This window comes from Salvia splendens, chromosome 12, assembly GCF_004379255.2.
Source record: "Salvia splendens isolate huo1 chromosome 12, SspV2, whole genome shotgun sequence".
Lineage (NCBI taxonomy): Eukaryota > Viridiplantae > Streptophyta > Magnoliopsida > Lamiales > Lamiaceae > Salvia > Salvia splendens.
In genome coordinates, this window is record NC_056043.1 from 33,403,458 (window position 1) to 33,415,592 (window position 12,135).

General features: G+C 35.3%; 2 protein-coding genes across 2 annotated transcripts; one reads left to right on the plus strand and one right to left on the minus strand.

Annotated features, from left to right (window-relative positions):
- Positions 1–7,084: 7,084 nt before the first annotated feature.
- LOC121757926 (F-box/LRR-repeat protein At3g26922-like) lies at positions 7,085–8,830 on the minus strand. Its single transcript, XM_042153376.1, has 4 exons — positions 8,810–8,830; positions 7,897–8,736; positions 7,665–7,808; positions 7,085–7,527 (listed from the first exon to the last, which is right to left on the minus strand). Exons 1-4 carry the CDS (start codon positions 8,828–8,830, stop codon positions 7,249–7,251), a joined length of 1,284 nt encoding a protein of 427 aa, XP_042009310.1. The 3' UTR covers positions 7,085–7,248.
- A 1,221-nt stretch (positions 8,831–10,051) lies between these two features.
- On the plus strand, positions 10,052–10,450 carry LOC121757928 (acidic leucine-rich nuclear phosphoprotein 32 family member A-like). The gene has a single exon (XM_042153377.1). The coding sequence runs from the start codon at positions 10,052–10,054 to the stop codon at positions 10,448–10,450; it is 399 nt and encodes a 132-aa protein (XP_042009311.1).
- The last annotated feature ends 1,685 nt before the right edge of the window (positions 10,451–12,135 follow it).

Here is a 12,135-nt window from a genome sequence, read left to right on the forward strand (position 1 = left end):
TATATGGTATTAAAATGGGTTGATATCTTTGGCGTGATTTACGGCCTATTTAAAAGGCTAATATACACGTACAAAATTACAAATAGTAAGAAGGCATTCTTTAGGAACAAGAAATAAATATTAATCATCTAACTTTGATAAATCGATTTGATCCCTTCATTCATCCTTGATTTCTATTTCCATATTGGCTCTCTATCAAACTTTCCAACATCCATCACATTGTAGAAATGGAATCCTGAGATTTTACATTAACTTTCCCTAACATTGAAATTGTAAATTCCGATTACTTTGATTTGAATAATCAGATCACTAGACGGCCCATCCCATCAGCCATAAACACTCTATTCATACATAATCATACCATATTAATTTAAGATTAGGATTTGCTTATCGATGGTAAGAAACCTATCTGTCGCTCTTCTCTCAAATTCTTACATCATGTCTATGCAATTTTTGTACGACTTTTGTTCGATTTTGTGAATATATTATTTTATTTCTGTTATCTTTGTTACATACATTCTGTGTGAAAAATATTTAGTTTTTGTATTGGGAATGAGTTAACCAATCCTTCCCTTTTCTAAAAATTTATGATTTTGTACAATTCTAACCTACACATTTCTATTTCAAAGGCATATCACAGTAGAAACTGCAGATTAGAAAGTGCTCTGGAGTGGACATAATTTGATAGAGCACGATTCATGGGAAGCTTCGACGTGCAAGAATGTCAAAATGGTGAATTCGGTCCTTGAATATCATCAAGCCCTTTTCCTGAAAGAGTTCAAAGTCCAATTTTACATAAACAGTTCAGCACAGAGCACTGTAACCAAGTGGCTCGAATTTGTGTGGTCGAGACAAGTTGAGAGATTGAATTTGAAGTTCATATGTTGTTTTAGCCCAAAGCATACAGTTGTGTTAGGATATTTGGTAGGAGAGATGAGACCTATGAAATATCTCAAGACATTGTATCTGAAAAGTCTGAAAGTGAGTGGTGAAGACATCTCCTGGTTCCTAAGAAATTGTCCTTTGTTGAGGGAACTGTCTATCGTAAAATCATCTTTGACGTCTGATGTTCATGTATCCGGTGCAACCCTCGTGTTGGAGGATTTTAGGATAATTAAGTGGATGCATCGTTAACGGATCCGTTATTAACATTTCTGCTCCAAATATTTCTATAGTTAGTGTCAATGCAAGACCGAATGTTCCAAGACTTAGTGAGGCAACTTTTGGAATTAAAAGTTCAAGATATATTAGCTCCATTTTGCTTCTGCAGTGTCTTGCATTACTTCCCAACTCCAGAAGCTTAGCTTTTCTCTCACATAATACCCTAAGGTAACAAAGACATCACTCACAGATTAATTGTTTATTCTTATATACATTGGTAGTCTTATTTTGTTTGTGGGGCCTAATCTCAAGGAGTTGGTCGTTAAAGATTGCTCATTGTATGAACACGGTTGTCTCTTGCCACTAACATCTGTAATATCGGCATGCCCTTGTCTTAAGGAATTCATGTTCGAGGTAGGTATATTGTTCTAAATATATAGTATATTCGAAATTTGATCAAATTCCAGCCAATCACGTAAAGTTTTTAGTAAAGTTTCTTTTTTTAATGTATGAATGTATGCAGTTTCTTGACAATGTTGAAAATGCAACACCAAATGTTGAAAGATGTCCACACCAACATCTTGAAATGCTAAAGTTTCAAGGGTCTTGTGTGACTGACGTCATCAAATCAGTGACCTATATTTCGGATTGTTGCGATGCATTTCAAAAAAAAAAACTTGTACTCTGCTTATGAGTAAGGCTGATGTGCAAGCTCATAGAGAGCATATGCATCATCTTCAACTCGAATTATCTTATCAAGTTCAACTCAAGTTTTTTAAGTTCATTGATAAATAGTGAAGAGAGAATTCTCATTCACTAACAATATGTTTATGCTGTGATAGTAATTTGTGAAAACAGAATTTTCATTGATAGACAATTAGTACTTGATGTTCGGTTTCTTTGATTAAAATTTTCAAATTATATATAATCACATTATAATCCTTTGCAATTCCTCAATTAGTTGTGTCTCTATAATTAGATTACAACATGATGTTTTACACATTGTTTTCCATTCTCATTAACAAATAAATTTGGTACTTCTACCGTCCCACTCAAAATGTCCACATTTTTTAGTGACATGGAATTTTAGGAGTTGTTAGGTGAAGTAAGTAAAGAGAAAAATGTAGTTGAAAATTTTAATAAGGAGATATGAGAGATGAATTTATTTCCAATTATAGAAAATGGACATCTTGAGTGAGATAAACTAAAAAGTAAATGTGGACATCTTGAGTGAGATGAAGGGAGTATATACTACCTCCGTCCTTCAAATATATAAACTTATTATATGATAATCATTTATTGAAAAATTTAGTTTGTTAAAAAAAATTATACTAATAAATACTTACTATAATTTATAATTTTAAAGGTATGGAGTATTTGATTATGCTTTCATCAATCTTCTTAATATATCATATTATTTATTATTTTATAAATATTATTGTTATTACTTTTTTTATTTAAATATAATAAAATTTAAAATAAATTCATGTCAACAAACCATACTAATCAACAATTTTTATTTCTTTTGGGTTGTGCCAAAGTAGTTGAGTCATTATAATAGATACTTATATAATTTAGATTTTAAAGGTATACTTTTTTTAATTGGTTTGTAGATCAAATTTATTGCGGTATAATTAAATTTTTGTAATGAATATTTATAGATATAATTATTTATGCAACTAAATTATTAATCATATTTGTAATACATTCCTTTTTTTGGGAAGTGCATATAATAATATTACTTTCTTAATTTTTTTAATTATTTTAAATTTGTATTCAATAAATAAAAATCATATGACCCATGTTAGTATAATATTCCATTGCTTATTCGCCACTCCTATTATTTACATTAGGAAATAAATCATTGATTTGATCCTTAAAAATCACCACTATAATTATTCTTCACATATTTGCAAATAAAAAATTCCTAACCCTAATACACGAATTCACTCCTTTTTGCACCCCCAATTCCAAAATCATGGTTTTCGGTTTTCTTTACAAGTTCTTTTACCCTTCTGCGTTCAAGGATGAAATCGAATCAAACCAAGCGTTCAAGGATGAAATTGAATCAAACCAGCAACCCTGTATGAAGAAGCAAAAGAAAGAGGTTAACTTTTTGTAACTCAAATGAAAATATTCATGATTAGTGTTGGTAATTAAGGTGTTTGATTGTATTGATATAGGGTTTAGGGTTTAGGGCCGACAGGATAAGTGAGTTACCTGATGACGTCATCTTCACTATTCACTCATTCCTACCCTTTAGAGCACCCGCAACGCGTGCGTTGCGGTGCCTTATTTCGTTCCGGAGAAACGGAACCGCGGCGGCACGCGTTGCAGCCGCCCGTGTCATCGCCATTCCGTGCCGGTGCCGTGCCGGGTGCCGTTCCCTGAGACGCGGCACGACACGTTCCGCCACGCGCCGAGGCGACGTGGCGGCCTCCCATTCGACGCGTGACGCCCACTCGCTGCCCCGCGAGTGGGCGTCGTCACGGTGACGCAATAATTCGATTTTTTTTAAAATTCGAATTTAATAAAAATTTTTTTTGCAACGGTATTGTTACCGTTTTTTTTTGCCGTTTATTTATTTATTTTTAATTTATTTACTCTATAAATACTCCTATTTCATACTCACTTCACTCACAAACACACATCTATTCCTCTCAAATCCTCTCTATTTCCACCCCAATTTTCATCTCAAATCAACTCTGTTTTTCTTCTCCCAAATTTAATCAAACTAATGGCTCCTTTTGAACAAATGCGTCAAATATTAGAACAATCACTTGAATAAGATCGACGACGGGAGGCGGAAGAAGCCGCGCCGCCCCAACGACGCTCCCGTACGTACATCCATCGTAACCGGGAGGAAGCCGCAGCAAGGTTAGTACGCGACTACTTCTGCGATAACCCGGTTTGGGGAGATACGTACTTCCGTCGCCGTTTCCGCATGGGGAAACCGTTATTTCTCCACATCGCCAATACTTTGGCAGCCCGGGAAGATTTCTTCCAGGAAGGGTTCGACGCGGTCGGCCGTCCCAGCCACACGACGCTGCAGAAATGTACTGCAGCAATCCGCCAGCTTGCGACTGGACAAACGGCCGACATGTTCGACGAATACCTCCACATCGGAGACAGCACTGGGCGAATACGCGAATGTGCTTGCTCAAATTCTGCAAAGGCGTCCGGGCAGCCTTCACTGACGAATTTCTCCGGAGGCCAAGCACGACCGATTGTCAGTTCCTGCTCGACCTTCACGAAACAGTGCACGGATTCCCAGGGATGCTAGGCAGCGTCGATTGCATGCACTAGCAATGGAAGAATTGCCCGGTGGCGTGGAAGGGGTCCTACACCAGCGGCCACAAAGGCACCCACCCAACCGTTATACTCGAGGCCGTTGCTGACTACCGCCTTTGGATCTGGCATGCGTACTTCGGGGTTCCCGGGTCAAACAACGACGTAAACGTGCTCCACCAGTCCGACCTCTTGACCGAAGTTTTGGATGGTAAAGCGCCGGCCATCAACTTCGTCGCCAACAACCGGCTTTATAAAATGGGGTACTATCTCGCCGATGGCATCTACTCGAAGTGGCCTACCTTCGTGAAGACGTCCAGTGGGTCTGCGAACCCAAAGCAGGCTCTTTTTGCGCAGAAGCAGGAGGCCGCTCGCAAGGATGTGGAGAGGGCGTTCGGGGTTCTCCAAGCGCGCTTCAACATCATCAAAGCCCCGGCTCGTACGTGGTTCATGGAGAAAATGGTCGACATCATGTATACGTGCATAATCTTACACAACATGATTGTCTAAGATGAAGGACCCGAGGCGGGAAATTGGTTCGACCCCGAATCCCCCGGAAGCTCAACCGCAAGTAGTTCGCCTCGAAGTGGAGCGCATCCGTCTATACAAGAACAGTTATCTATTCGTGCAAGGACACGCGACTCTAGCGCACACACCCAACTCCAACAGGATCTAATTGAGCACATTAGGGCAAACTTTGGCGGATGAAATTATTAAAATTGTGTATTTTTATTTTTTTAGGATTTTAATTGTGTGCTTTTTATTTTTTTAAGTTTAAGTTGTAACTTTGTTTTAATGTTGTGTGTTTTTTAATAAAGTGTGTTTGTTTTTTTATTATAGTGTGTTTTTTAATTGAATTGAGTTGGAAATAAAAAAAAATGAAATTGAATGAATAGTAATTTAAGGAACGGTTAAGGAACGGAGGGTTGCAGGTTCCGTTCCTTAGTTAAGGAATGGAGTAAAAAAGTATAGTGGGGCCCGCAAATAGTAGTTTAAGGAACGGTTTATGAACGGTATAGGAACAGCGTTGTGGATGGCCTTAGAGATGTTGTTTCCACTAGCCTTCTTTCATCCCGATGGATGGATTTGTGGAAGCACACTGCTTATCTCGAGTTTTTCGACACTGATGATCTCTACCGAATACGGAGTGATACAGAGCACGATTCATGGGATGTGGGGACGTGCAAGCATGTCAAAATGGTGAATTCTGTTCTTGAATCGCATCAAGGCCTCTTCCTGAAACACTTTAGGCTTAATTTCTATGTAAACAAGTCAGCACAAAGCGCAGTCACCAAATGGCTCGCATTTGTGTGGTCGAGACAAGTCGAGCTTGGATTTGAACTTCCGGTGTGAAAGTTTTAAGCATGTAGTTGTGTTAGAAGATTTGGTGGGAGAGATGAGACCAATGAAATATCTCCAGAATTTGTCGAAATTAAGGGGCGAAGACATTTCCTTGTTCCTAAAAAATTGCCCTTCCCTGAGGAAATTTGGAATCCGGTGTAATTAACATTTTTGTTCCAAATCTGTCTATAGTTTGTGTCGAGGCAGGACGGGGGCAACTGCGGTTCAAGAATGTTCCAAGACTTACTGAGGCAAGTTTTAGAGTAACAGGCCCAAGATATACAATGCACGATTTTACTTCTACATTGTCCTGTTTGACTTCCCAACTCCACAAACTTACCTTGCATGGTTCCAACGCCGACAAGCTTTTGGGGAAAGGGTTTCCTCAACTGCCTAATCTCAAAGAATTGTTCGTTGAGCATACCAGTCTTTTGCCGTGACTCATGTGATATCGGCATGTCCTCGTCTTCAGTGCTTCATTTTCATGGTAGGTATATATATTTTTAGTATACTTATCTTCTCAATGTCATATTTTCTTACATATGTGTGTGCAGTGTCCTTACAATGCCAAAGACGCAACATATGAAAAAATATACAAAATGTTTTTTAAAGGATCTTGTGCGACAAATATCATCCAATCGCTGACGTATATTGAAGAAAGTGGTGCATTTCAAAAAATAAAAAATCCCACTTCGCTTATCAGTGAGGACAACAAACAATTTGAAGCCCAATTATCTCTACAAGTTCAACTCCAGTTTCAAGTTCAACTTCGGTTGGAACTTAGAAGCTACTGCATTAAGTTTTTATATTAGTACTAATGCATTTTTATGTGATGTAATAGTACAGCATTGAATTTTCGGATTTTTGTTCATGTGAAGGATGTGATATTTGTTTTGATTGTAATTTTATGTTAGATCATTTAATAGTCATTTAAATCATGAAATTTTATCAAATTCTAGTCATTGTAATCTTGAAATTTTGTTAATAAATCACAAAGCTAGCTATTAAATTTTTTTTATCTATATAAAACAATGTTGCTTTTAACAATATCACCAAAAGCATCACAGTAGAAATTCTTGCATACCTACATATTTCTATTTCTAAGGTACGGCAGAGTAGAAAGTGCGGATTGGAAAGCGATCTGTTTTGAAAATCTGATACTCCATTATTTGGTTTTATATAGGTGTCTTAAAAGAGACAGGTCTAGAGTGTCCATTATTTGTGCCCAGTATTCCATGACGCATATACTGATATACATAAAAAAAATAACAACTTCTCCTTGCTGCAAAGGCATAGCATTATAATTTCTCCTAACTAATTTAAACTAATATCAAACTAATTAAGTGAGGCCCAGTATTCACAATACATACATCAAATTAAAAAGAATTATTGTATGGTAAAATAAACATACGACGCCTCCTTTCCCACAACATATAAAGAGGATAGGCCATCTTCAAATTTGCTTTTGAACCATTAGCTAATGCTACATAAATAGTACTTTTCCATTCAAATTCCTCTCTAGCGGATTCTTTTCTTAAACTTGAAAAACTCGAGTAGAACTTGATCAGATAATTCGACCTGAAGTTGTTTCAGGTGGTCCATGTGAGCTCGTACCTCGGCCTTGCTCATAAGCGGAGCACAAGTATTTGTTTTCTGAAATGCATCGCAACTATCTGAAAAATATGTCACCGATTTGATGATATTGGTCGCACAAGACCCTCGAAAGCTTGCTGTATTGAGCTGTTGGTGTGGACATCTTTCAACACCTGGTGTTGCATATTTAACATTCTCAAGAAACTGCATACATACATATATGCAACAAGCCAAGTTAGCATGCAAAACATATCACATTCCTTAAACTTATTACGCATGCATGCTACTTTACTACCAGAATTTGACCAAACTTCGATTATAGACAACATTAATATACCAACCACGATCGAGAATCTCTGAAGACGAGGACATGCCGATATTACAGATGTTATCGGCAAGAGACATCCGTGCTCATACGCTGAGCTCTCTCTAATGATCAACACTTTGAGATTAGGCATCTGAGGAAACCCTTTCCTCAAAAGCTTCTGCCAAATTCAGACAACCAATGAACCATCAACATTATCAATATATAAATAGTTTGTTACCTAAGAAAAAAAAAACATTTAATCAAACCTTAGGGTATGTGAGATACAGCAGAAGTTTTTGGAGTTGGGAAGTAAAGCAAGATACTGCAGATAAAAAATGTTGCATTCTATATCTTGGACTTGCGATTCGAAGATTTGCTAGAGCAAGTCTTGGAACATTGTTGAACCATAGTTGCTCCGGTTTTGCATCAACAACAACTATTGAGAGATTTAGAGCAGAATCAATGTTAATAACGGATTCCCTAATGTTGCATCGACTTATTCGAAGATCCTCCAACATGAGGGCTGTGCCGGAGACATGAGCATCTGACGTCAAAGAAGAATCTGTTATATCCAATTTCCTCAGAATAGGGCAGTTTTTTAAGAACAAGGCGATGTCTTCACCACTCACTTTAATGTTAGTAAAATACAAAGTCTGGAGATATTTCATAGGTTTCATCTCTCCCAGCGAATCTCCTAACACAACTGCATTATTTTCACTCACACAACACAAGTCTAAATCCAAACTCTTAACTTGTCTCGACCACACAAATTCGAGCCATTTGGCGACTATGCTTTGTGCTGACTTGTTTATGTAAAAATGGATCATGAAAAGGTTGAGGAAAGGCGATTGATGCGATTTCAGGACCGAATTCACCAATTTGACATTCTTGCACGTCTCCGCATCCCATGAAGCATGCTCGGTTTTTATGTTGCAAGAGCGACTAGTGTCGTTAAATCTGAGATGATAAGTGTGCTTCCACAAACCCAACCATCGGTGAGAAAGAAGGCTAGTGGCCGCAGCTGCCCTCACCTTTAGAAAAGAGAGTATGATGTATATGATCTCATCAGGTAATTCACTTATTCTGTCAACAACTCCCTCACCACACTGTATATAATCAAACACTTTAATTAACAACACTCAATATATATACATGATTTAAAATTAAGAAAAAGCTAACCTGTTTCTTTTCCGTTTTCATATATTTGAAGGGTTGCCGGTTTAAATCGGTTCCGTTCATCAATTTATTCTCTATTCTTTGTAAAGGAAACAATATTTTGTGAAAACTATAACGTGGAGTAAAAGAAATTGTAAAGAAAACCTAAACGCATAAAACCTAAACTCTGCTTCTTTATATAGAGAGATCGATAGTGACTGGGCCCTTGGTAAGTTTGATCTGTTGAAAAAAAGAAACAACTATTTATATATGGAAATAGATCTTCAATTCTTTGTATTGTATTACTATCATATAGTTGAAATTTAAACATGCGACCAAATGAAATTCTAACATGTGTTAAATCTTATAGATCATTCCTTAAATAATAACATTTTATTATAGAGTAAAGGTCAAAACTGGTCCTGAACATATGCCCATTTTATGATTTTGGTCCTATATTTTATCTTAACTGCCTATCATGTAAAAGATTGTAGAGTATTTTTTAGAGCATGATGCATAATTATGATTTAATTTAACAATTGAATTATGAAAATAAATTATGGCATTTGTAAAATGTTAGTACTAATATTTATCTAATGGCATTATGACTAGAGGTGAGCATTCGGGTTTCGGTTCAATTTTTTGCCCAAACCGAATTTAGTTCAAAACTAAAACCGAACCGAACCCAAAAAATCGAAAACCGAATTTTAAAAACCGAACTAAACCGAAAAAACTGAAATTATATGAAAAAACCGAACAAACCGAACCAAACTGAACCGAAAAACTAAAATTTTTGTATTTCTAAACCGAACCAAATTTCAAAATTTCGGTTTGGTTCAGTCCGGATATTCGTTTTTCAGTTTTTTTTCTCGCCCCTAATTATGACAGTGAAATCCATCACCTAACCAGGAGAGAGAAACGGAAGAGCACAAAATAATTTTGGCAGCTTCATGTCCACCGGTTAATACAACATTATTAAGCACTCTAAATCACAATTTAATATAGCTTATGTCCATTTTGATATAATTGATCACCATGTCACTTATTTTAATTTGAAATACATCTAGAAAATGGAATAAGACTAGAAAATTTATACAAGACTCGAAAGACATACTAGATGTCTCATAACAGTAAGACTAGAACAACATAGTACATGAGCTAAAGAAGCTTTTAGACGAAAGAATAGGAAAAACATACTAGATAAAAAAAATAGGTATATATAGGCCACATACTTCAACAAAAAATAAAATAAAACTATTATTCGATATGTCTGATTCTGAAGAAGAATATGTGGATGAAAATTATAATAATGATAATCAAAATGAGAGTGATAATGATTCAGAAGGAGAATTTAAAGAAGTTCATCTAGAAGATGATGAGGATTTCATGTATGGTGGTTACAATGACATCGATAGAGCTAGACTAAAAATTACCGATCAAGACTTAGGCCTAGACAAGGATGAGGCAGAGAAAAGAGCTATATCAAATCTGGAGAAAGATGGAAAGGACCTCGTGGAAATCAAAGACTTGTTGAAAGAAGAGGAGTATCAAGATGTGGGGGAAAGCGAGGAGGGGAATGCCGAAGAGGAGAACATCAACGACAAGGAGAGCAAGGACGAGAGCAATGTGGAGGACGAGAAGGGTACCAGCGGCAAGGATGACTGATTTTATTATTTACTACTATTATGCTTTTTTTGTTGCTTTTTAGAATTATGTTGTTTTTTTGTTGACGGGGGAGTACTCGTCCTCTCACAGAGAAGTTTGACGAGGCTCGGTCACTTTTTATAATATAATATAATATAATAAAAATATTAAAATTAAAAATGTGATCTTTTTTTGATAATTTTATTTTGAACTAAAAATTTAGAATATAAAAATTAAAAAAGAAGTATGCGATTGAAATGAAGACTACCTTTCCTACCAAGAATCAATTTATAATTCTTCGAAAAGAAAATCACAAGTGAATGCATGGCTCAGTTTATCATTTTTCATTAATCATTTATTGATAAGCCCACTTTATATTTAGGGAAGGACTGATTTGTCAGCTCACACATGATCTGTTCTGTTTGTGCTTTTCTGCGGCATGCTGGTGCTTATCTAGAATATTTAGATGCTTTGCCAATCACTTTTTATTTACTGGAGTACTATTTATTTATTTTCTTAAAATATTTATTTATCGGAATACTCATTTATAGTTTAATGAATGCATTCTGTTCCATTAATTTGGTTAAATTGGTATCCACTAATGAAACCAAAAAAAAATTTGGTATCCACACTAATATCTCGTCTACTCTTATATGATTATATCTTATAATCTTATATATAAAGTTCGAGCCTTATCATTTAATTGAATAAAAGGGAGTAATCAATTGCTAACTCACTCTCTATTGATTTAAGACTGATTTTAGAAATCTAGTGGTCTAAAATTTGTCATATGTAATTTTAGTTTTTATTAATTAAATCGAAAAAGATAAAAAAACTACCAAATTAGAGTTTTGGATGAAAATGTCAATATATTATTTTGAAAATATCAACACATTGCTTATGTCAACACATTGCTTTAAGAATGACATTCTACATGTATTATATTGACATATTTTATATACTATGTTGACATTTGTTGCTGTACGAAAAAATTGAAATTTTTTGAAATTTTTTTCTAATTTTGACATCGGAACATATGCAAGTGAGACATCGTTAGAATCCTTATGAAATTATCTTTAATTTTATATATGTTGTGCGAAAAAATAATTTAAATTGAGAAAGTTATATGCGTTTTAAAGTTATGGAATATTTTTCAAAAGTTAGTTACAACTAATTTATTGTAAATTGACCTTAATTCCCTTATTGACGTTTTTTTTATCGTATTGACATTCCGGGGCTGATAATCTAGACCCTTGATTTGAATATCTAAGGGCTATATTATTTAATTGTAGTTAACAATTAAATATTGAGTCATCAATATAACACTTCCCTTTGAATAAATTAGTTTTGACTTAACCTTTTTTCCAATATTAATTTAAGTAGTTACGATTGAATACTTTTATTTATTTTGAAGTTCATAAACTCATATAAGGCTATAAATATGACCTTTATGTTATTCCAAGATATGTGGTTATCTTTTGGAAAAGATGATATAAGGCTATAAATATGACCTTTATGTTATTCCAAGATATGTGGTTATCTTTTGGAAAAGATGATATAAGGCTATAAATATGACCTTTATGTTATTCCAAGATATGTGGTTATCTTTTGGAAAAGATGATATAAGGCTATAAATATGACCTTTATGTTATTCCAAGATATGTGGTTATCTTTTGGAAAAGATGATATATGTACATTCTGAATGT

Bases quoted from the DNA above. Each gene is read 5' to 3' on its own strand.
- LOC121757926 (XM_042153376.1), bottom strand. From the start codon at position 8,830: ATGAAAACGGAAAAGAAACAG. The intron at 7,809-7,896 runs GTTTGATTAAAT...TGAATTTGGCAG, and splicing joins TGTATCTCACATACCCTAAG to AAGCTTTTGAGGAAAGGGTT. The intron at 7,528-7,664 runs GTTGGTATATTA...GTATGTATGCAG, and splicing joins TTCAGAGATTCTCGATCGTG to TTTCTTGAGAATGTTAAATA.
- LOC121757928 (XM_042153377.1), top strand. From the start codon at position 10,052: ATGTCTGATTCTGAAGAAGAATATGTGGATGAAAATTATAATAATGAT.